This window comes from Anguilla anguilla, chromosome 18 (assembly GCF_013347855.1).
Source record: "Anguilla anguilla isolate fAngAng1 chromosome 18, fAngAng1.pri, whole genome shotgun sequence".
NCBI classification, from domain to species: Eukaryota; Metazoa; Chordata; class Actinopteri; order Anguilliformes; family Anguillidae; genus Anguilla; species Anguilla anguilla.
Window position 1 is genome coordinate 1,589,550 of NC_049218.1, and position 24,933 is coordinate 1,614,482.

Genomic DNA, 24,933 nt, shown 5'->3' on the forward strand with positions numbered 1-24,933 from the left:
CTAAACGTGAATGACACACTCCACTGGAAGAAGCGTACACTGGTTGAGTCCCATTTCCCTCTAAAACACTGAAGAGGTCATGTGACTGTGCAGGAAGTGAAGGTGTGGCACTCATAACAGCTGCACTGAACTGCTTTTAGGTGCTCAGTGTACTGCAGACTGCAGGGGGAGTCCGGTCCAGTTTAAGCCAGTGTCCTTCCTGGTTTTTGTTACTGCCAAGCTCTAACGCACAGCTTGATTGATTACTGAGAGTCTGAGCCTGGATGTTCGGTCACAATGGTTAAAAAAAAAACAATGTCACCAGCACATTCTCACCTGCTGGTTCGTTAAGCTTCGTAATTACTCCAGTTATTTAGCCAGACCTTGTGTTCATTAAGCCTATTAATTAATGGCATTATGTTGCCAGGGTTACGGATGGCGTTATGTTGCCAGGGTTACGGATGGTGCGGAGACGGGGGAAGGTCTCTGAAGCTCCCGAGCCACGCTTGCCTGGTCCTGCGTTAGCGCTTGGACTGTGAAGCACGGCAGTCACAGAGAGAATGTCCTTCACGCGTCTCTGGCAGGCAGACTCCAGAGCAGAGCGAAAGGACGCTAGCATTAGCCTTTCCCCGAGCTTCAGCTCCCCAGTGCTGGTTTCAGTTAGGCTCAGTGGAGCGGGCCATGAATCACAGCAGCTGTGACAGACACGTTAGCATTTGGTCCAGTGTGGATTTGATACTGGCTACAATACAGCCACAAAACAGCCTGTCTGTGGGTCGCTGTAGGAAGCGGCACTTTCTTAAAGGAAGTGTTTACTTTCTGGGTTTTCTTTGATTTCAGTTTTAGTATATGTTTTGGAGACCTGTCCGGGGTGTATTCCTGCCTCTCACCCAATGCATGCTGGGATAGGCTCCAGCAGCCATGCAACCCTGACCAGGAATTAGCTGGTCTAGATAATGGATGAATGGATGCATGTTTCTGATCAACCAAGGCAGTTTTTGTGTGACAGGTATTTTTGATATTTAGAGAAGTTTCTGCTTGCCTTCCAGCTTTGCAGTGTTAAGTACAGGACACTGCAGTTTGTGGTCTAAATAATGTGAGAAAGTACACCAAGTAACTCCATAGCGGCTTGCACAGTGTCATTATGCCACCGCAAACCAAAAACTGAAATAATATCAAAGAACCCCAGAAAATGAACTATTCTTTATAAACGTCAAAGTCTGTCTGGGGCAGCTCCAGTTTTAAAGGAGGAAAGGCCAAAATGAAAATTTTGTTCAGTCTGCAAAAGGAAAAAAATAGTGCTCCTCAGGGGAGGACCTGCCTTGAAAAAACTTGGATTCAATAAGATTCAGTGAAGCTTTTTCATTCTCAATTTGAGGATGGTGGCTGGGGGCGAGGCTGTATTACTGCAATATACAGCCGAACCATGTCACTCATAACCCTGTTTAAGCTGGGGAGGGACGAAGGGCACAGGGTCTGCCCAGCTGTCGGTACCGGAATGAGTTCGGCTGTCGGCTGCAGCATTTTACTGCCGTTAAAATGAGCCGCTGATGGTTTCCGGGGCGATGCGGTGGAATACGGTGCTTATATCCGCCCTGTACCTGCCGGGTCCACTCCTCCTGGATATCGGGATTAATCCTAAATCCCGTTAGTTTTTGTAGATTTCTTTTACATTGGGGTCTTTTGGAATTAAGCGGGTCGTCTGGAGGGTGGATTATGGCATTCCATTTCTGGATTTTGTGACGGTTGTAAAAGAGAAGTACCCGCCTGTTCAGTCAAAAGCATTCTCATCCTCTGTTCACCCAGTGGAACATTCCAGTCTGTTCCTGCTTCAGTGCAAAGCACTTAAAAAAAAAAAAAAAAAAAAAATTGAATACACTGCAAACATATTTAAGTACAATTTATTAAAACTAATTCAGATATTGCAAAACTTCACAATACATTGACAAATGTGCAAATCGCCTCTTTTTTTATATTGCAGAATACAGTACTTAAAAGTATATTTCGGCTAAACATATGAATCATATCTTCCACATATGTACAGTATTGTGCGGTATATTCCATTAGGTTAAGGCTGGGATCCTGGTTTTAATGCCTCACTGGCGGGGGACTGGGGGAGTCCTGTCTGAGGTATGAGCGCAGGCAGGCTGCTGAGCGTGTGGGAGAAGTAGGCCTCCGCGTCGGTGATCTGCGGGTAGTTGGCGAACAGGTGGTCCAGGTAGGCCTCGGCGCAGAAGGCGGCGTCCAGGTGCTGGCAGGCCGGGGGCGTGTCCTCGGGCAGCGGCACGTCCGTGGCCCCGCCCACCTCGCGGTCGTGGACGCTGTACCCGGCGAGCGAGTGTTCGGGGCCGCCGTCCTCCTCGGCCAATCGCAGCTCGCTGCGCTTGCACACGCGCACGGTGGCGGATTTGTACTTCCTGTACGCGAGCAGCAGCTCCCGCAGGTCCTCCCGGTACGCGGCGATGGCGGCTCGGGCGGGTCCGTCACTCTGCTGGCCCAGACGCGCCAGGTGGATCAGCATCTGCGTTCAGGAGAGGAGACGACACACAGCGCCGTGAAGAAGCGCCTGATAACTTTATTCATTAAATTATTTTGTCTAAAGATCTGAAACCATTCACTGTGACAAATATGCATTAGTAAAGGAAATGAAGAAGGGGGCAAATACCTTTTCACGCTCCTGTACAAGTCAGGCATGTGATTTTTCTAGACCAGGGGTGTCCAGACTTACCTAAAAATGGCCGGTGTGGGTGCAGGTTTTTATTTTAGTCCAGCACTAAAACGCCTGTTTCTACTTATCAAGGTCTTGATTGAAGACTATGATATGATGAGTTAAATAGTTAAAGCAGCTGTCGTAGTGCTGGGCTGAAACAAACACCTGCACCCACACCGGCCCTTTCCGGATCAGACTATATACCCTAGATCTAGATCTAGAACAGATCTAGAACTTTCCTGACAGAAAAGCCCATAATTCCCTGAGGTTCTGACACGGAGTCTTTCACCTCCCCAGCGCCTCCGTGTCGTACCTGTACGTGGAAGGCGGCGCCGTTGACCCAGTGCTTGAGGGTTCTGGAGTTGACGAGGCCGTCCGCCAGCGCCGCGTTCTTGATCTGGGTGAGCAGCAGGCTGACCTGGCCCTCCAGCCGCTCCGTGTCCTCCCGCAGCTTCCGCTCGTCGTCCAGGTGCATCCCGTGGCGCTTCAGGTACTCCTCGGTCAGGTCCCGCAGCTGGGCCAGCCGCTCCTCGGGCACCGCCCCCTGCGGGGGGCCCCCCCTCCGCGACGCGTACGCCGTCTCTATCGCCATGGAGACCAGCAGGGTGAGCAGGCCGGTCAGCCGCGGCTCCTCGGTGAAGGCGGCCAGTTTGCCCATCAGCTCCTTCAGGTAGGCGGGGCCTCTGACGTCCACGTGCTTCCTGAGCTCCCGGAAGCAGTCGCGCGCGGCGGGCCCCGGCCGCAGTCCCGGGCTGTCCAGCAGGTGGCGCTCGATGCCCACGTCCGGCAGCGCCCCGCTCTGCAGCATGGCCTCGTAAATGTGGGCCCCCACGGCCTTCCGGAACTCCTCCTTCTCCTCCGACGACGGCACCAGCCCCATTTCTCGCCGCGTAAGGGACCGCGAGGGCGTGTCCGCGCTTCTACCTCAGCTCCGGGTAACGCCCCTGTGAGTCGTAACGTTCAACCGAAAAGATACAAATTTAAAATACTCTGAGAATATACACCGTAAAACGGAAAGTACTCTACAGATACAACATAAAAACATTTTTGATGCGTATTGTTTATTGTTATTATAAATCAGAGGGCTGCAGGGCCACAGCTGTCAGCTTAAATGAAACAAACAACGTATGCATCGCCTCAGGACAGCCAAGTGCATTCTGCACACTGGCTTAGTCTGAAACTTTGAAAGGCCAATAATAACTCCCAACTAGAGCCTCGCTTGTGTTTATTTACAGTGCCGGGAATTTTCGTCATTCTTTTGGTCTACAAATATTTTTAAAGCTGGATGTCTGTGCGTTCCTTATTGTGATGTCCCAATAATGATTTGATCCCTATAACCTGTTACCCGTTGCTTCAGCTGTACTGTTCACAGCGTACAATGATATGAAGTTATCTTGTAATATAAACAACTTGGTAATTGTTATATTTAAACGAACTTACTTGACACACTTTGATTTAGCTTATATTCCTAGCGATCCCGTTAAGTGGAAGAATAACTTTAACTACATAATATTGACACTAACAACAGTACCGTTAAGTCAGTATTTAAATGGAACTGTCTCTTGGCTCTGTCGCTTGAATATTCTTTAAAACTGCCGATGTGGCGACAATTAGGAGAAAACAAATATTCTATGAAACTAGTACTGCTCTTGATGTACAGTATTTTTTTATACAGTAATACAGTTAATATAGTACTGCCCGTTACGATTTCGCCCAATCACGTCTTACCGTCACGAGACACAGAATGAGGAACTAAGGAATTTCCAGGAATAAATGCCGTCAAGACAATCTCTGTAAACTGAGGCAGAGAAAAAATGTAGAGCTCCCTCTAGTGGATATCTTAAAATAAGACCTACTTGGTGAAACTGAAAGAAAACCAATTAAAAGGAAACCGTTCGAATTGATTCTAAAACGTGTCCTTATTCATTCTGTATAATGGCCAGATGTTAATGACCAGCTACAAAATGTGATTAAGGTATAATGCTGGCGTATTTTCAGTGAAATGGTCGTGTGACATCAATAAAATTGTGTTTGGGGGAATGTAAACTTAGGCAGCAGTTAAGATTAAATACATTTTCCAAGTAAATACCTTACCACCACCTCTGCCACTGTTATTGCACTAACAAAGTACTGTCTGTTGCTATGCTATATCATAAGTTTCTTCAACATTGTGTCCATTTAAAAAAAAAATTAAAAAAAAGATCTCACCCCCATACATTATTAAATATGTATGGAGGAAAGCATCCGGTTAATCGCTAGTTAAAATGCTGAAAAAGCCCCCTCGTAATTGCTGTGTCGCGCAGGAAGATTACATTACATTACATTACATTACAGGCATTTAGCAGACGCTCTTATCCAGAGCGACTTACACAACTTTTTACATAGCACTTTACATTGTATCCATTTATACAGCTGGATATATACTGAAGCAATGCAGGTTAAGTACCTTGCTCAAGGGTACAACGGCAGTGTCCTTACCCGGGAATCGAACCTGCGACCTTTCGGTTACAAGCGCAGTTCCTTACCCACGGCGATGCTATAAGCCAGCTGCTGTCTGTTAGCGGGTCCAGCGGTCACTGAGAGGACCGAGGAGGGAAATGCCCTTGAAAGGAAAATCCGTATTGCACGTAAATTGAAAAGAAGCGATTTCTCTTCCTTCGGGTTGTTATTCGCGTTGCATGCCGAATCATGCTCATGCGATATATACTGTCTAAAAGCAAGGCCGTGTGAGTTCTGTAAATAGCATGCATGGCATTGGTACATAACCTACATTAACTAAAAAGCGGCGACATGGCTGGACTGAATTACACACAGATGTCAAGTAGCAGCTGTCTAGCTTCGATGTTCCCTTTGCTATGAAATCCATTTGCTTTAGAGTAATTTTTTAATAAAATCAAACTTGAGCTGGTGAAGAATGAATATGATACAGATATATTACAGTTATTTATAGCATTCATGTTGGGAGTGGCACCATGTTGGGAGTTGTACTTGTCATGTGTTTGCAGTGAGATGAGAATTAAATAATAATTTCAGCGGTCATTGCAAATCAACAGGAACAGGCGAACTCCAGACAGACAGGTTAACTCCAAGTTGGGACAGGCGAACTCTGAACTCCAGAAGGGCTCACAGTGATGGTTTGGAAAACAAAGGAAAATACTGACATTCCATTTAATGCATTAACAGGTTTCCTTTGATGGTAATGGTAAATGGACTGCATTTATACAGCGCTTTTATCCAAAGCGCTTTACAATTGATGCCTCTCATTCGCCAGAGCAGTTAGGGATTAGGTGTCTTGCTCAAGGACACTTGAACCGGCAACCCTCCGACTGCCAGACAATCGGTCTTACCTCCTGAGCTATGATGGGAAAGAGGCAGTGTGCAGCCTCAACTGCCATCTCATCGGCAGTCACGTGACCAGATTCTCTATCTGGCATTGGTCCAGCCCTGCAACTGCTTGAGTCGTAAACCCACTGGATGACATCACAGAGTACCTGACTGATGGAATGTAACAGGCAGCCAACACATCTGGCCAATCACACAGCGTATCCCATAGGGACCACCAGGCCACACCCCCGTTTGTCAGCAACAAAATAAAGCCATGCTCAGTGACTGAATTGTCTATAAACATCAATCGATACACCAAAGATGGGATCTATCCCTCTTCTTTTACCCACTATTTACTGTGAGGGCGGGAAAAACAGACCACTACCAAGAGGCCTTCAATACTGTGCGAAATTATTCAGAAATATCCACCTGTTTATCGATGTTAGGAATTACAAACAAGTTCAAAAATGCCTGCTAGGAATACTCCTGTCTAAACAGGGGCTGTGACCTTTGATCAATATATTCGGAGGCTGCTGTGATCCTGCATAGAAAAAAAAATAGAAAAAAACCCCCAACTTCTGTTGTTTTATTGATTGGCGGTTCTTTTTCTCCAATACCTGGAAGAGAGAGAACAAAAAAACGGACTCATGCTTTAGTTATTCTTTCAGAGGTATTTTGTACAAATTAACTGCAGTGTATAGCGGCGCACAAATCTTAGAGCTGTCCGTCTCCCTCACCGTCGCGCGGTTTTCTCTGATTGACAGCGCCTTTCCCTATTCATTATGGGTAAATCAAAAGCACCGCGGTGCGGGGCTTTCTGTATGAAGCTGTGTGGCAGCAGGCGCACGATTTAATTTCCCCTGGTTTTCAGTTAAAATGAAGCCACGCCGGCACACTGGAAGAATTAGAAGAGCGCGCAAATGGAAAATTTGATCAAAAGTGACAAATGTACGCGCTGGAACCCGGCGCTTATGAGCACTTTATAGCTCGCGCATCGACCCATTTGCCTCTTCGCGGCGGTTTTTCCAGGGGCGCTTTACGCTCTCTTTTCCAGCGCGAGGGTTTAAAAACACGCCGCATTCCTGATGCTTGTCTTGCTGTCATTTCCTGCAAAGGGTGTGCATGAAACGCAAACAAAGCACAGAGGACGCGGTACCCAATCTGCGATGCGACGTGTTGCAATTCACAAGGTGGTAAACACGAGCGACAAGGTTGTTATCGTGATGTGGGGAAGAAAGCTCATACATTATGTATCGTGCGCAGATTTATTTGGAATACTTTAAAGGTGAATAAAATGTCTCCCTTATGTAAATCCCTTATGATAATCTGACATTTCAGAGACAGATAGTCTGAAATATTCTATCAGTCCTACATCATATTTGACAAATACGTATCAGACCTGGGTCAATGATGTTTTTAAAATGTGTTAACCCCTTATACGCTGGTAAAAATGTAATACCCGCTGCTGCAGATCCCTGAGAATTTCAACTAAATGTGTTACTAACTGAAATATATACAGAACATTCTGAATATTGATGAAAAATATATTTATTTTATAATCGTAGTTAATCTGCGGAAATGTATAGATTCAGTTGTACAACAACTGACATGTGCCGATGGTCTCATAATAGTGTGCATTTCATGGCCTTAGGCTGCATTCAGACCAGATCAGGCAATGCGGGAAAAACGGCAGTCCTCCCGTTCATTTGAATGGGGGTAGTGCGTTTTGGCTGTGGGACCGCATGGGGTGCCGAAAAAACCCGCAGAGGCCGTGAGGGAAGAAGTAGCCAGTAGAAGTAGAACCAGAATCAGCTTTTGCCGTAAATGCAACCCGACGTCACGCTGCGGTGGCCAATCACGTAAGCCGGCGATCAGAGCGGAAGACGCCCATGGGAAGAAGAGCCTTGTTTAAATTACCATGTAGCATTCCGCTGTTTACCGAGCAACTGGGAAGATATGGAGGAGAGACTGAAATACAGCTGAAACCGGGAGCTATCCAGGCGGAGTTCATGGACCAATCGATGATACTCTCCCAGTTTATTTTGTGTACCCAGCTTCGATGTCTGGCTTGCAATCTATGCAAAATAACGATAACAAGAAGCTTCCTCCGGTTTGTGTCCATTTCTTTGAGTTAGCGGACAGGAAACGGAGGGGGGGGGTTAAAGTTCACAACATGACGTCACACAAATGGGCCATGTAGTGACACGCCCACACCTCCGCACAACCCTGCGGGAAGGTGCCGCATTGCCTGATCTGGTCTGAATGCAGCCTTAGGCTCGTGACATGGTGGTCTTTCTGCGTGGAGTATGCATGTTCACCTGGTGTCCACAAGGATTTTGTCCAGGTACCACGACATGCAGGTTAGGCTAATTGGAGAGGCTAACATGCCCGTCGGATTGAGAGTGTGAGTGAATGCGTGGCGTGTGTGTGCCCTGTGATTGGTTGGTGACCTGTCCAGGGCACGTTCCTGCAGTGGGATCTTACAGGTAGTGTTTGTGCTGTGATTTATGAGCTGCCCAGCCCATATGTCAGTGCTGCTGACGTTTAGGCTGGAGCTGACCGCTCCGGCCAGTAAAGAACCAACCCAGCAGCGTCCATCTCCATGGATCTAATGTTAAAAACCACCTTTGCCTGAAATCGCATTACAGCAATTCCCCTGACTTTATCTCCTTCAAAGAGCTTCAGCAGCAAACAATATTTAGTGCCGTCAAGCCGAAGAGCCCGAGGCCAGGTGCCACAGTTCCCCTTAGACCCTGTGTCCCGCGCGTCGGGTCCGTCCCGCAGCGTTTGGGCTTAGACCCTGTGTGCCGCGCGGCGGGTCTGTCCCGCAGCGTCGGGTCCGTCCCGCAGCGTTTGGGCTTAGACCCCCTGTCCCGCAGCGTTTGGGCTTAGACCCCCTGTCCCGCAGCGTTTGGGCTTAGACCCTGTGTGCCGCGCGGCGGGTCCGTCCCGCAGCGTTTGGGGCATTCTGAAATCTGGGATTTTCACTCCGACTCATTAAACCCCGATCCTCGCGGGTGCGTTTAAAGAACTAATAGGAAAGAATATTTAAAATGACCCGAAATCCGCGAGCACCTGGCAGCGGTGCGGTGGTTGGCTAATTGCCGTGCGTCTCCTGAGTTCTGTGCGCGCGGAAGACCCGGTTAGCCAGGCTTATTATGGGATGCATATTCCAGCCCAGTGCGTTATGCCCAATCCGCTGCCTCGCGCCTCTCCGTAGGGGTCTGCAGCACGGAGCGGTCTGTCTTCCCCGCAATTACCGCCCTCCAGGCCAGATGCGCCAGAAACCGGGCTGCAATTGGGACTGCTCCATCTAACCCCCACCCAAAAAAACAAACAAACAGCAACAAACAAAAAAACCCTCCATGTGATAATGCAGTAAAAGTGAAAGCTTGAAAAAGCATAACAATCGCATAAATGATTTTTTTTTCCTTTTACCCCCCTAGCCTTCTGCATAGCAATTGGTCCATCATAGTTGCCATGGCGTCACAGAAATGAGGGCAGTTTCATAAGCACCAGTTGTTGCTTTTTTTTTGTTATTGTCAGTATTTTTCTCCTGGAAATGGATAAAGCATAAGAATGAAATGTAAGATTGGAGATGTAGCTCCAGCGATGCTAACGGTGTGTTGGAGCTGCAGATTAATGGCGCTTCTCCATTGACCAGCACGCCACGGTACAGGACAGCAAGCATTCGTGTCCCACCCGTGCCGTGCTGCCTGGTGCGCTTCCCATTACACAAGGTAGTGGGAAAGCGCCAGAAGCAGCAGCAGCTTTGGCTGGGGTTTCCCGCTCTTTCTGCGGCGTGAGGCTTTTCCTTCTGGGAGGCGCAGTGTCGCGGCACACCTCCACCCCTCCTCTTACCTTTGGCCAGAGATATTGGGGCCTCTCAGCTGCCCAGGGACCTAAACGCGCCTCTTTCCTCTGCCAGGGAACATGATGCCCCTCTGCCTCTTCTGTGGACCTGTCCATATTTAATTATGAATTTATTTATTGCATTAAAAATATATATATATATATATATTTTTATAAAGAAAAACTTTCTTTCCACAGATGTCAACAAGATATATATATATATATCTTGTTGACATCTGTGGAAAGAAAGTTTTTCTTTAACCAGAAAATCCGTACATGGTCAGCATGCCTGCCAAGTATACAGATTTAAGCTTGAGCTTGTGAATTGTTCTCCTTATCGACCGGGCGAGCCATTAACTGAGGAAGTTTTACGAACGGGAAAAGCTGTGGAGACAGATATGTAAATATAAATACATTTTTCGATCGGGTCCGAGATGTTCTGGGCCGGTTTCGGCCCTTTTGCGGTACACTCTATGAGGAGGTAGAGCGCAGTTTTGACAGCGGACGCTGCCCAGGCCTCTGGATAGAGGGGTAGCCTACGCGCCGAAAAGTCCCGACATCCCACAGGCGGCGTGCCGTGACCGCTCCTGCATTCCTATTCGCTGAGGAGGAGTTCCGGCAGCGGAACTTTCCATTGGACAGTCAGAGAGACAGAGAGTCAGAGAGACAGACCATTCTGTGCTCAGTACATCCAGTCTGCCATCTTATTAATACTCACAGAACATTTCAAGCAGATACGCGTTGTCTGCCTCTACTGTGGAGCCTTTCTTGTTATCGTGACCATATTTTTAAATCTGTCCTGTAGGCCAATTTAATCAGCCATTAGTCTAATAAAAAATACAATCAGTAGGCCTATATGCTCGGAGAAAAAAAACATCCATATATTTTAAAGGAACCCATAGTATTAACGTCAGTAAAAAATTATAAAGAGAGGAGACAAAAGGTTAGGTAGGTTAAATATCTGTCTCTTTACTCCATAAATAATCGTGATTACTGTAAGCAAATGCTAGTATGTTGCGCTGTGCTCTGGTGCAAATCATGCGCAGCTCAGCGGGTGGTCGTCATAGCGATAAGAAGCAACAGTTGGCAGGATATATTTTGGTAAACATGCTTGCTGGCCTGCACTCGCTGTCCATAACATTACACTTTGGGCACGGAGGAAAACAAAGGGACACAAATGTGTTTCGTCAAAGAAAGTGCTAAAGCAGCTTCATCTAAACACGGTGCTCTCCAGCGGATGATTTAGAAACCGTTAATAAGCAGAGCGGGTGCTGAATGGAACTTAAGCAATAAGAAACTGCGCGAGGAACAGACCCATTGTGTATAAACACGAAAAGACTCATTTGTCGCTGGTTCATTGTTTTCGTCTCTTTGCAGAAGTTTATCATCTAGTGTTGCTGCTCTGTTGTCACACACTCCACGGTAGAGCTGGGTGGTAGACAGTGATGGTCACCAGACAACTAACAGAAGCCCTTTAAAGTAACCTCTGTCCATCATCTCTGAGCAGTGGACGGCGGCCAGGCGTAAGGTCTACTCAAAAGTGTTTCACTTTAATGTGTCGGTTCATGTAAACGCGCCGAGGTTTATAATCGCTTAAAGCCGTGGCATTCTCTCGGGCAGGTTTTCGGTGTTACTCCGAGCTTTTGTTTCTCAATTAACTTGAGCGATCGCAAAGTTTACTCACCTCACCTGAACTAGGTGGTGATTTTAAAACTAAAACAAAAAAAACAGAGCACTCTACAGCTCTCTGGGGGCAAGAGCGAGCCGGTTCGGAGTCGAGCCAGGTATCTGTTGGAGAGATTCGCAAAAACTAATATTCACTTTCCTTTTCTTGCCTTTTAAAGCAGCATGTTCATCTGCATGATTGAGTTTAACTGCCAATTTGTAAGCAAAAAATAAATAATAAAAAAACAAAACATTTCTACATTCTCCCATGGGGAGGCTCGTACCCAGTAGTCGACCCAGCAGGAAAAACGCAGTTCCCGACAGCTTATTCGTGATAACAGCTTTTTACGTCCAACACTATCTGAGATGAAGCTATCACCGCTCCATAATGACTGCATGCCAGCCCTTCAGTTCCAGTGCTTTCCTTCCTCAGCGTCTTATTAAAGGCAAACAAATGCGATTCAGTTGACCCTTGTTATGGCTGTGTATTAAATTAACGTTTAATTCCGTAATGATTACCACTTAATTATCCCGCTAGTGCCGGATGGGAAGTGGCTAATTGTTATGTAAGCTCAATATGAGAGAACAAAAGGACTTAATCATAATTTACCGGCTCACTGTTTCAGTCATCCGCAAATGTTTAGGTGAGCGAGAACTTCACTAGTTCCCCACAAAGTTAAACGAGACAAATGTTTCAAATAAATAAAATGTAAATATATACAGTACAGACCAAAAGTGCTATGCCACCTTTTGTTTAAAAAAAATGAATTCACTTAATTTATGCACATTTATTGAATAACAAACCAAAGTGCAAACATTTTCTTTTCCATTTCTACTGACAATAACACAAAAAGATGAGTTTCAAATTTAAAAAAAATCTTAGACACGACTGTTCTCAAAATAACCTCCCTTGACTTCAATTGGTGGTCAAGAAGGATGTGTATCCTTTTTGTGATGTGTATATGATGGTGCTTGGACCACTGGAGTCTCGGGGGGGGGGGGGGGGGGGGGGGGGGGGGGGGGTCCATGGTCCCCCCATGGTTGAAAAAGCGTTGCTAAAGTGCCCTCTAGAGTGACGGAAACGAGAGGAAGTGCCCTAAAAATGTGCCCTCTAGGGTGCCCCTTCATGCAATAAATTATGATGATGTGCCCTCTAGAGCAAGAAAATTCCATAATGTGTCTTAATGAGTGCCCTTATAGTGGAAAAAATGTGATGCAGTGCCCTATAAGGTGCCCTTACAATGGTCTAAACTTGACGTTCCCTATGGGTGCCCTTCCAATGGAAAAGGGTGCCGTTATGAAGTGCCCTCTCTGCCGCCCCTACATGACAGTGTCCCAAAGGGTGCCCTTTCCAGTAGAGAAAATGGGATGCAGTGCTGTATAGGGTACTCCTGCAGGTGAAAAAACATAATGAAGTGCCCAATTAGGTGCTCCTCTAATGGAGAAGTGCCCCTCCAGTGGATAAAATGTCAGGGAAACTGGTTTCTCTCTAGTTGTGTTGAGTTCTTGTAGTTGTGGTGTCGTTTTAAGACTTTTTCGTTTACTAGACAACACAAGATATTAGTCTTCTGCCTCTTTATCTGTCTGGTCTTCTGTTAATATTACTGCCCATCAGCTGGACCCTTTTGAGTGTGTACTGAACACTGCACCTGGAAATCTTAAGCTACTTAGTAATTTCTCACTGGAAATAACCTTCTTGCCACAATATGTTTACTTGGCCCTGCACATCTAACCCTAACCCCTTCCTCATTACCATATTTATTGCAAACTTTAGTGCCTATTTTACTGGCACTACAGCCTAAAGTTACCATTTGAAGCTACCTGTGGTTTAAAAAGGAAAGGTAGATTAGATTTTACTCAGTTTAATTATCCCTCCACCTCCCTCCCACGCCTGTACCTTCCACTTTGCAAAATGATTGGATAGACTTATAATAATTTGTTTAATTGTAATTAAAGCCAAAGGAGGCTGTTTAGACGAAAGTCATGCCTAAGATTAGTTTTAAGTAAAACGCATCTTTTTGTGTTACACATGTAGATATAGAGAAAAAAACATGCTTATACTTGTTTGTTATTCAATATTTCTGCATATATTAACTAAATTCTTTTGTACCTAAAGTAAAAAAAACAGACCTAATACGTTTGGCCTGTACGGTATATTCATGCTGTTATAATACACTTGAATAATGCATATGTGTGTGAGTAGAAACATTCTTCTGCACACATTCTTCTTTATACATGTCATGGGTCATATTCAGTCTCAAACAGCTGTACCCCCACCTACATCCAATTTGTCGAGCGTTGTGTTCACAAACATGTGAAGCTGACGGTAATTACCGGGGCCAGTCCATCCAGATATTCTTCTGAGTGTTGAGCAGAAACAATGGGGCGAATGCAGTGCTCGGCTTGAATAACAAACAACTGAACAACTATGAAAGGGAACGGCTGCTTTTGTCAGCAGCGGCAGGGGAGCCCGTGAACAGCGCAGAACAGCAGTTAGCCCCGAATTACCCGCAGGCAGGTGCTCAGCTCGCGTCTGAGCGAGATCTCCTCCAACTCCCGCTTTTGCTTTCTAGTTCCTCTTACAAACTAAGCACGACTCAGCATTTCATTTAAGCATCAGGATTGGCACAAAAAACCCAAAACTGTTCAACAACTTCAGCTGGCTTTCAAGTGGGAATTCACTGAAAAGTACAGCGGCTGCGTCCGTAGGCTATAGCGGTTGATAACACAAATGATTTTACGCTATTTATTTGTTATATTTGTTACTTGTGAATCAAACTGCACTGCAGATTTGTCTGTAATAATGACAAAAGAATGTCATCTACAATAGCCTGCTTGAACCAGAGTAAATTACTGAGAATAATTTTGGAAAGCTTACTTTTACATTTTTCCGTAGATTTGATGCAGATTAAGTCAGAATGTGGACTTCATTATTCATTATTGGGAAGGCAGAAAAATCCCTGGATTTGTGCGGGACCGTCTATTTTGTTGTGGTGTGAAAACCTCCATTATGTGAGGCCGTTGGTTTTCCCCGGCACAGATGGTGGAAAAACTAAATAAACGTCGATCGATACACTATAGGTCAAATTCCAAGTTGGAGTAGGCTACAATACAGGTTCGCGCCTGCAACTTGTTATGCGATTTGCCCTAATTGCATATTCATGTCTCCAAAGAGTAAACCGCTTGGAGACTGTGTGTAAGTACTGGCTGAAAAGTAGGCTACGTGGGTGCGCACGAATAGCAGCACGTGGCCTACGGTCTCTGATTTCTGCGGCTCTCGCACTCCTGGCTGGTTTTGCCTTGGGGATAAGAGCGGCCTGTGGAAGCAAAACAGTGCGAGACGCCCGCTGCAATGATCTCGGCTCCCTTCCTAACGAGATGCACAGTTCGTCTCGTGACAGGACTGCCCCGACGTAGCCTACAGCAAGCGTTAAATAGCTTTGCCGGTTGGCCTCGCTTCAACAGCAACGGCAAAGAATGTTTTCAGCATAGATGCGCTCGCTGGCGTTGTAGAATTCTGAGCATCGTGAACAGGCAAAACTTGGTTGTTGTTCGACTCGACCCTTTTTATGCCGTAACTCTCTTTCAGTCGGTTTTAGATCTGTGGCGCTACCCTCGCGCTTCACGCCTCGTGCTCGTTGTTATCCACCTCAGAATATCTCTTTTCCGCGTGAATGAGGAGGCAAGAGGCGGCACAATGCATTCAAACATCGAAGGTTACAAGCAAGACGTATGCAGATGAAGCCATCTGCCCGGATCCTGCTGTATGTTGTTGTTTATGCTGCACATTAATATGTTATGCAGTCCAATGCGGAACAAAGCATAGATATGTGGAGTGAACAACACGAAGCTGGTTCCTACATCAAAGCTTGAATAACACTGTGTGTGTGTGTGTGTGTGTGTGTGTGTGTGTGAGAGAGAGACAATCTTTTGATTTGAGTGTCTTATGCCTATTAGGTCACATTTCCCATTACATCATTAATTTGTCTTAGATTTTTTAAAATATACATTTATTGGCTCAGTGGTGCCTGATGGGGAGAATATCTCCCTAATGTAGCGTTTGTAAATGAATAATGGGGAGGTTTCAGTGTGAATATGTACGAGTCAATTGTAGCTGAGGCTTTTAAAAGAAGGTGGGGTGATCGTCTTGGAGATTTTTATGGAAATCAATTATTGGTGGTGGAATTATGACTTGATTCTGAAGGATAAATATTACAGGTATCAAACAACACCATTCGGCCTTCCATTTTGCAGTCGGTATGGCCTGTGCCTTCCATGCACAGCCTTCAGCTCACAGCCTGGCGGGGAGCAAACCCAAAAGTTTCTGAAGTTGGGTGTCGCATTGCCCATTTGGATCCGGAGCCAAACTAATTAAAACCATTCTCGTCCTAGAAGATAATAAAACCATGCATTTGCAACGATGCTGAGAGAGGCGGAAGGCCCAAGTCATGGCCAGTTCTGCAGCATTGGGTGTTGACACCCCCCTGCCAAGTTAGGAGAAGGTATCTGGGTGGGAGTCTGAGAATAGATATAATCATAATAAGATTCCACAGAGTAATAAGATTCTGCTATAGGCAGGCAAGCGGCTGATTACTGCAGGCAAAGTCAATTCAGCGATCACATCAGTGGGAGTGCTGAGGGGTACATCTCTGTAATCTCCCAAAAAGTCTCTAAGAAAGATGTCTTTTGGATATTTTGAAAAGACAGAAATACTTCCCTTCACAATATCATGATAAAAGTTACATCAATTACATTTATTATAATAAGAATGATGATGTTAATATTTTAACACAAGTGACTGGACGTTAATCTTCCGCATGGTATGCAAGTCGAACAGTTTTTATTACACACCTGCTTCAGATAATAAGTTCAACGCTCTGGCGAATTATGGTGAGAGAGAGACATCTAGTGGTGATCTAGAGGAAGTGCACTAAAGTGTAAAAGATACGCCCTTTCCGTTTCCGCAACAACAAAACGGCATGACTCGCGCTGGAGGGAAACTGTCTTCAGTTGTAAGAAGTATCGTTTTTAGCTTCGTAAACGACTTTTAAAAGCCACTGATGGTCGTAGACTGTCCCATTCATGTGAACGTACATCCATGTAGTCTAACTTTATGATTGTTCGGTGCCAGACATCTCTAAATGAAGGATTCGAGTTGCTTTAAACGGCCATTGCAGTATTACTGCACTGCAGGGAAAGGCTTGGAAGAGTTTCTTGTGGCGGAGGTGCGATGTAAATTGGCCGCGATTGATGTGAGTATCCACAGTGGCAGCTAGCTAGCTCTCTGCTGTGGATTTATTTAACTGTATACTGGGAATTTATGATGGCACCAAATTCCACTTGGAAGAATACAATATGAAAATGGATCCCGTTCAAATGTATATCAGGCACATTCTTTGTAAATTCAGCGAGGATTCAAATTATTAAAATTCTGAAACTCAGCACATTTGTTTTGCAGCAAATCAATTTGAGTGAGTCTTTGTGTAAAAAAATACTGTAGTCTGCTTATGTACAAATGTTAATGAACATTTCTCTTTCTCAAATAAGTAAACAAATAAAACTGGTCCAGGACCAATGTGATACTAGGCATCTGTCGTACAGTAGGGGTGTGTGTTGGAAATGGTCACAAAAGCTAGAAAACATGTTGCCATATAGATATTTTTCAAGGGATGGCCCACATGTATAATCTTATGTCCAGAGGATATATGTGTATAATTGGATTCTGTGTTGCCATAATGATGACCTTTCCTGATGACCTTGGATGAGTTGTGGGTGGAGGCGGGGTCATCCCATCCAGTGGTGGTCCAACCTTTACTGTGGCAGAGTGCAGTAAAGTTGAAATGCTGTAAGTGTAGATCAGGAATTTGAAGATGGTGCCTAGCTGAGTAAGAACAGAAGGTCTCCAGGACAGGGTAGGCTCAGTGGTAATGAAACCACAGCAAGAGCAGTTGCTGGTTCGTGATTCATTTTAATTTAGTTTAGCCCCACACTACCCTTCTGACTTTAAACCAGTGTTGAGTGTGGGAGCTATGAGGTAGGTGTTGATGTTTTTATTATTTGAGCTTGAAGATGATTTATGCTCTTTCCTGGATCAAACTACTGCAGTGCCCTTCTGTGTGAAACCTCCTGTGGGGCTGTTTGTGAGCAGATAATGCTGCTGCCAGATTCTCATCGTAAGACTAAGGGCCTGGTTTGCTTCGACCTTTATCATGTGCAAAATCTTTTACCACATACAAAGCCAGTATCACCCATCACTGATTGTGTTGTTAGTTTTGCACCTGCTAAAGGTCTTAGTAAATCAGGCCCTAAATGTACCTAATAAAATGTGCTGTGTGTAAATCCCGGCAGGTTGACCATGTAACAGGAAAGGTGTTTTTCTCCACGAGTGAGGACATTGAGAAAGTGAGAGGTCTGAAATCTGCAGAGAGGCTGTTCCTGCTGCTGAGGAGAGCGCCACCTCTGGCCCAAACCGGGAGTGCAGGTACCTCCCTGCTGTGTGCTTGCAGTCATACCGCCACCCACATGCTGTCTTTCCTGTGTTGTGTCTTTGCTCTGTTTTGTGTATATGTTTTTTTTAATGGTTTTATGTACACAACTGCCTGTAGTAAGATTTTCCCCATGGGGTAATAAAGCTGGATCTGAATCTGTAGGTATGCAGTCATGTATTGGCACAGATTCTGTAGAAACCCCAGATACTCAGCTGCAGAGTTCCTTTTCTTTTGTCTGCTTTTTTTTTTTTCTTAATTACTGTAGGGCTGGGACTGAATTTTTCAGAACATTACAACAATTAATGTACATAGTCTCGGTATTGTACTTCTTTAGTCCCCTGAGTTACTGTTCAGAAGATGTAAAGTGGAGTATTTCAGCTCTAACAGCTGGGAGACAGAAGTCTCTATGTTAAAAGGTTTGAGCTGAGTATCTGGTGCATTTACAGAATCTGTGGCGTCTCTGCCAGCCCCACATGAAGCCGGTCTCCATGTTCCTTTGGGGCAAAATTCCTGTAGCTCCTCCTACCTTGCTGTTGCTGGCACTTCTTTTGGGTTGTAGTGGCACTGGTGAAAAAACTACAACTCATTGCCACCACCTGCCATGAACGTCAAATTGTTTGAGGAAACCATATGGAAAGACACCACAGAAACTATGTCTTTAAAAATACAGCATCGTGTGATAACAGGAATAGATCACAATCATAAGGTATAATTGCTTAGCATTTGTCCCCACGTGTGGCTGCAGTATTGCCCTAACAAGGACATCTCCAGCGTCGTCTTGAGCCGTACACAGTTCTGTTTCATTTACTGAGAACAACCTTGAAACTTACCCTCAGTAAACTTACCCTGTCACGAAATGTGTGCTTTGGTCATCAGGTTTTAAAGTAATCCTTTCTGTGCATAAATTTTTGAGGGTTGAAATAATTGGCTCCAGGCTCACATCCCGTTCTCTGATAAGTTCCTTCTGTGTCTTCAGAATTCTACTTTTTTTGCTGGCTGAGCATTCCTCTGACTGGCAAGCTCTGAGCTTATTTTTCTGTGGCTGCGGGTATTTGGAATATTCTTTAAAAACGTGTTGTCAGCACACAGGCTACTGTAGATGAGCTATCTGCTGAAGCGCTGTCCTAGGTGCGCTGTGTGAGCAGTCAAACGAGACTCCAGCCGTCCAGCGGCACAGACAGACAGCAGACTGAATTATTACCACTGCTTCTTACCAGGAGGTTGTGAGTTCGAATCCCAGTGGGGTGATGCTGTGGCTTCCTTTGCTTCAGTGAAATAATGGCACATTCTGAAACCCAGATGAAAAGATTGTTGCGTTTTGCTTGTGTGTTTTTGTAGCTGTATGTTACTTACAGAATTGTGCCTTGCCTTTGGATTTGCAGCATTTCTTTAACTGTTCAGCAGCCTGGGAAACCCTTGTTGCAGTGCGCAATATGAAAATAAAATAGCTTTAAAGACTTGATTTTCTTCTTCTGTGGTTTGGTCCCCAGGGAGAGTGGAGGATGTCGTGCGGGACCAGATCATCGGACAGCACCGGGTCTGGACTGAGACCCTGTCCCTGTGGCTCCAGCTCCGAAAGGGCCTGGAGGAGGCCGGACCCGACCCAACGGGACCGGGGCGGGGCAGGAAGAGGAAGCTGGAGCAGGGAGAGGGGGCTGGAGAAGGGCCTGTCTGTGAGAGCCTGGGGCAGGTGGTGGGCCGGGGCCCTGGGGTGGAGGGGCAGGGACCTGGGGTAGAGGGGTGGGATCCTGGAGATAAGAGAGGGGACTCTGTGGTGGAGGCGAGAGGCTCTGTGGTGGAGGGACAGGGCCTTGGGAAGAAGAGGCGGGGCCATGGATTGAAGGGGCAGGACTCTGGGGTTGAGGGGCAGGACTCTGGGGGGGAGTCGGCCGTGACGGGGGCCTCTGGGGAGGGAGCACCGCCCCGCAGTGAGTCTTCCTCAAAGGCAGGGGGCGCTGGCGAGCCCCAGCCTGCTCCAGTGTGCTTCAGAGTGTGCTGCCGCTGCACTGGCTCCTTCGCCCGCACCTTCAGCTCCCAGGTGGGTGTCCCGGGGGCGAGGGGGTCTGGGTGTGAGAGCAGGATTAGTGGATGTGAGAGTGTTATTAGTGGATGTGAGAGTGGATCTTCACGTGTCACCTGCAGGAGCTGGGCAGGATAGTGGGGGTGGCCATCAGCAGGCAGCTGGGATGGAGCGTGAACCTGAGGGAGCCTGACCTGGAGGTAGGGCTGACTGCACTCTGCACAGCTCTGTAGATTACAATGAGCACTAGAGAATATGGTTTAGACCCGTTAGCATGAGAACTTAAGAATTCATAATGCTGAGGACAGGCCGTTTGACTAATATGGGTTCTCCTTTACCCTGATCCTGCGATTTCTGGAAGTGGTTGTGTCTTTCCAGGTACCCCAGCCTTGCTCTGAGTCCTTGTGTCTCCTCTGTTCAGGTTAATGTGCATTTAAGCGATGACCACTGTGTGATTGGCCTCCCACTGCTAAGGTTTGTGCACCGACCTGGGATTCTCACTAGGTGGCAGTGACAGATCTTTTAAGTTGTTTCAGATGAGTGTGGTAAGGTGTGAAGAGTGTGTGGAACTTACCTGTGCTCGCTCAGTCATCCCTGTTTTCTCCTGCAGATCGCCGCTAGCCAGCCGCAGCTATATCAGAACCACAGGACTCCGCTCCACCGTTGCTTGGGCAATGGCGTCGCTCGCTGAAATCAAGGTAGGCTCAGAAATAACTACTCGACTTGTTCATTTTTCTCTATTTTTGTTAACTTATTTTTTTTTAAGTGTACATCAAGAGCTGCTGTGTGGCTCATTCGGTTAAGGCACCATGAGCCTCACTGCCTCGGTTTGAATCCGAAACCGTGCCAGTGCCAACTGTGGCCTGTAGCTCCATTGGACGACAAGCGATTGGCAATTGCCTGGCCCAGGGTACGAGAGGGTTCAGTCACTTAGGGGTCAGCACTTCATCAGTCTCTAGCGCCCCCCGCTGGTCGATCAGGCACCATGAGCTGCAAGCCAAATCCGCTCATAAAAGGTCTTCCTCTGACTCAACTCTACGAGTTTAGCTGTAGTCTACGGTGTGAAAAGAAGCAGGCCGGGAACGCCATGTTGTCAGAGGAGAACCGCAGATGTCTGCACGTTCATTCATGAACGTGGCTGAGGCTGCAAATTAGCATGGGAATTGGACCTGTTCAGCCCCCATATAACAGAGTCGCTGCGAAGCACAGGCACTGTGACAGTACACTGTAATTGCAGAATGTGTCATAGCAAAAGGTGCTTGATGTCAGCGTCGCAGCGTCTCTGTAAAAATCGCTGTACAAATGAAATTAAATCAGTGGCATCGAGCCATACAGTAAATATTGATGGTGTAATATTTGTGCAGTATTGCTGTGTATGTCTGTAAACCGTGTCTAGAGTAATATAACCTTTCAGTGGAGTCCAGTGCTCCTGCTGTCCTCAGGTGGCCCTGTTGACAGCACATATAATTTACTTTGGGTTATTTTAAACATCGCTGTAGTTGGGCGTTCTGAAGTCATTTTACCATAACAAGGCAATGATTCTCAGCCCTCTCATTTTTAGTAATACAAAGTTATTATGAAATGGAGTGAATTGAATGAATTGAGATGTAGTTGCTCAGGTGCATCTGACATCTGATCCCAATTCATCACGATTTCCAGTCACAATTCATTTTAGCTTTAACTGATTAATTTTTTTTATTTCTTGCTCGTAGTTTTTCTGTATATGATGACTTGACTGCATGTTCCCAATATTTGATAAAGTAGCACAAATTCATTTATTTACCGATTTAATGTTACTGAATCAGACCCTTAGTGAAACCATAAAAGTTGTATTATTATTAGAGAAAACTAAAGTTTTCATTCACTTTTTTTTCCTTCACACCAAACAGCCAGGGTCTTGTGTCTTAGATCCCATGTGTGGAGTGGGGACGATACTCTTAGAAGCTGCAAAGGAGTGTCCAGTAAGTAAGACTTGACTTATTAGTGTGAGTCAATGTATGTTACAGATATGCATATCTAACTTGTGCAACTTGCTGCATATGTGCGTAATATACTTTGTGTGAATACATCAAATAACTGAGTTATTCATTCCATTGGATGTGTTTATTCATTTCCATCCAGAACTCCTCCTTCCTGGGAATGGATATAGAGGAGTCACAGCTGCAGAAAGCCCGAGACAATGTGCAGTTTGCAGAACTCTCTGGAAGAGTTGAAGTGATTAAATCATCAGTTAAAGGTACGATCTAATTATTTATTTTATATTTTCGTGACTGTTGACATGTTTTAAAATTGTTCGATGTTTTATATTTTAACCTCACCAATGAATTGAATATATGCAGTGTATTTGTAAATCCACACGCCAGTATTGTTTTGATGGAAATCTATTGAAGGCCTGATTAGAATGCATGCTGTAGTATTAAAATGTACTCTGGGATATTTTTTTCTCCTTGACTAAACCCCATGGGTTTGGTCAAGTGTTGGATTAAAGGTACCTAACGTTTCTAACTCTCTAGCAAGGGTCATTCCTTGAGGTATTCTTTTCAAGTATCTATTTCTCAAATTTTTATATATTCAAACTATTCAAATAGATAAAGTTATGACTATGAAATCTGAAATTATAATTGTCATTTACACTACTGACATTAATAACTGCCCCAAAGTGCAGATACGTGATTCCATAGCAACCCAGTTGTACACAATAGCTGTTCTTCAGATTATGGTATATGTTGATAGAATGTAAATCTGTGACTGTTTCTGCAACATTCTCTCTCCTAGCGATCCCAGTTCCGTCGGAGAGTGTGGATGCTGTCGTCTGCGATATTCCGTTTGGGAGGAAGTTTGGCAGTAAATCTGACATGGCGGCCGCTCTGCCAGCTATTGTGGCTGAAATGGAGAGGTGAGCAGGGAAGTTATAACAGCAAGGCCTCGATATTTTAACATTTATCTTCTGATATATTCCTCTGTATGCATTAGGGATTATATTAGCGTATTCGCTATGATATGACCCAATGTGTAATTGGACAGACCGAAGGTTGTAGCCTTTTCAGAAACAGATGTGCTGTTTTACGATGGCGGCCTGTTTGTTTGAATGGCTCCGTCATATTGCGTGTGTCGTGATTTGCTTGCACCACTTATGCTCTGAAGCACATGCAGCCAGCCTCTCAGCTCATCAGCTGCATGCGTGTCTTTGTGTCAGAGGGGATACATTCATTTCTGCAGCAGGTGCAGGCTGGCAGGCTGCAGTCTCCTGACTGACCAGCAGAGGCCGCCAGTGTGCGGTGTGACCGGCAGACCTGCTGGTACCACACTTAGTAGCGTGTGCTTCAGGGGATAGAGAATGCTCTGTGTAGTGTAGAACAGACAGAGGGGGTTATTGCAATGAGACCAGCCTGGAAATACAACTGGATATACCAAACTGGGACAAAATGAAATTGGGGTTAAAAATTAAAAAAAGCTTGCTTTCCTTAACTAATATGAATATCGGGTCACAGTAAAACCTTCCCAACTAGCACAGAATGTTCTCACAATGTTACTGGAATGTTTTGTGTGCGTGCATGTGTGTGTGTGTGTGCGTATATGATGTGCATGTGTGTGTGCGTATATGATGTGTGTGTGTGTGTGTGTGTGTGTGTGTATGTATGGTGCGTGTGTGTGGGTGCATTCGTGCGTGGGTGTGGTGTGCGTGCGTGTGTGTGTGTGTGCGCGCGTGTGCGTGTGTGTGTGTGTGTGCGTGCGTGCGTGTGTGTGTGCGTTCGTGCGTGCATGTGTGTGTTTGCATGTGCGTGTGTGTGTGTGTGTGTGCGTCGTGCATGTGTATGTGTGTGCGTGCGTTCGTGCGTGCGTGCCTGTGCGTGTGTGTGTGCATGCGTGTGTGTGTGCGTCGTGCATGTGTGTGTGTGCGTCGTGCATGTGTATGTGTGTGCGTGTGTGTGCGTGCGTGCGTGCGTGCGTGCGTGCGTGCGTGTGTGTGTGTGTGTGCGCTCGTGTGTGTGTGTGTGTGTGTGTGCGGTTCTGTGTCCTCAGGGTGCTGTGTGTGGGCGGATCCCTGGTGCTGCTCCTCAGCCCCGCCCTCGCTGCTGATCTGAAGAGGAGCTGCCGCCCCCAGCCTGCCACACCGACGAACGAGTCAGGAGAGCCCCCCCCTCCGCCCCCCCAGCACAGACCCGGGGGACCTGCCCCTGCACCCCCCCAGCACAGACCTGGGGGTCCCGCCCCTGCACCCCCCCAACACAGACCTGGGGGTTTGTCCCCCCTCCTCTTCCCGTCCTTAGAGCTCCAGAGCATTCACAGAGTGAGTCTGGGAACGGCCGACGCCCTCATCCACAAATACCGCAAGGGCGGCGGTGTGGTGTAGCGGTTAGGGAACTGGATTTGAAATTTAAAGGTCGCCGGTTCGATTCCCAGGAGGGACACTGCTATTGTTGCTTCAGTAAAAATATACAGTTTTATAAATGGATTTTGCAATGTAACGATGAGAAAGTTGTGTCGTTCTGGATTATAGTGATATATATGCTATATGAATGTCAGTAATGTAAGAAAGGCTCTCCTGCTGCTGGTGGGATCCTGATTCAGCGTGCTCCGGTAGTGATGCTGCGGATACTGTTCCCATGTTTCTCACATAAAGCTGTAATTCCTATACTTTGTTGCCTTCCTTTCATTTTGTTATGAGATCATGAATTTTGCACGTTGGAGGGTGAGTTCTGCTGTCTCCTGGCCACCAATGAAGAGACGGATTGCTCAGTTTAAGGTGACGCGTGTACCGGTGTAGGATACCGTGTGTACCTACAAAAGTACTTCCAGTAAAAACTGCAGTCACCTGCAAGCTTAACTTAATCTAAAATCTTCAGGCACAAGCACCCAGGAGAAGACAACATTGCTGATGTAAAAATAAAATA

At 46.0% G+C, this 24,933-nt stretch overlaps 2 protein-coding genes across 5 annotated transcripts in view; one reads left to right on the forward strand and one right to left on the reverse strand.

Moving 5' to 3' along the window:
• thumpd2 (THUMP domain containing 2) overlaps positions 1-24,676 on the forward strand; it is a 34,242-nt gene extending 9,566 nt beyond the window's left edge. The window contains exons 1-10 of one of the 2 annotated variants that reach the window (XM_035401206.1): positions 16,465-16,782; positions 17,879-18,011; positions 19,509-20,056; positions 20,161-20,238; positions 20,460-20,512; positions 20,649-20,736; positions 21,928-21,999; positions 22,160-22,274; positions 22,814-22,934; positions 24,062-24,676. In XM_035401206.1, coding sequence (XP_035257097.1) covers positions 16,672-16,782; positions 17,879-18,011; positions 19,509-20,056; positions 20,161-20,238; positions 20,460-20,512; positions 20,649-20,736; positions 21,928-21,999; positions 22,160-22,274; positions 22,814-22,934; positions 24,062-24,392 — 1,650 coding nt within the window. In that variant the 5' untranslated portion in view covers positions 16,465-16,671 and the 3' untranslated portion in view covers positions 24,393-24,676. Of the gene's footprint in view, positions 1-16,464; positions 16,783-17,878; positions 18,012-19,508; positions 20,057-20,160; positions 20,239-20,459; positions 20,513-20,648; positions 20,737-21,927; positions 22,000-22,159; positions 22,275-22,813; positions 22,935-24,061 lie in introns of those variants that run through there. The other variant, XM_035401207.1, reaches the window with a different exon arrangement.
• Positions 1,865-4,585, reverse strand: LOC118218508. 3 transcript variants are annotated; one of them, XM_035401210.1, is made up of 3 exons: positions 4,418-4,585; positions 3,003-3,633; positions 1,865-2,500 (listed from the first exon to the last, which is right to left on the reverse strand). In XM_035401210.1, exons 2-3 carry the CDS (start codon positions 3,567-3,569, stop codon positions 2,048-2,050), a joined length of 1,020 nt encoding a protein of 339 aa, XP_035257101.1. In that variant the 5' UTR covers positions 3,570-3,633; positions 4,418-4,585; the 3' UTR covers positions 1,865-2,047. The 3 variants fall into 3 exon arrangements, with proteins under 3 accessions (XP_035257101.1, XP_035257100.1, XP_035257099.1); XM_035401209.1 differs by lacking the exon at positions 4,418-4,585 and adding an exon at positions 4,221-4,407; XM_035401208.1 differs by lacking the exon at positions 4,418-4,585 and adding an exon at positions 4,130-4,406.
• Positions 24,677-24,933: the final 257 nt, after the last annotated feature.

What these genes read in the sequence shown, in the direction of transcription:
- LOC118218508 (XM_035401210.1), bottom strand. Translation starts at nt 3,569, where the DNA reads ATGGGGCTGGTGCCGTCGTCGGAGGAGAAGGAGGAGTTCCGGAAGGCC. An exon ending in GCGCCGCCTTCCACGTACAG is followed by an intron (nt 2,501 to 3,002) that starts GTACGACACGGA and finishes TCCTGAACGCAG; the next exon opens with ATGCTGATCCACCTGGCGCG.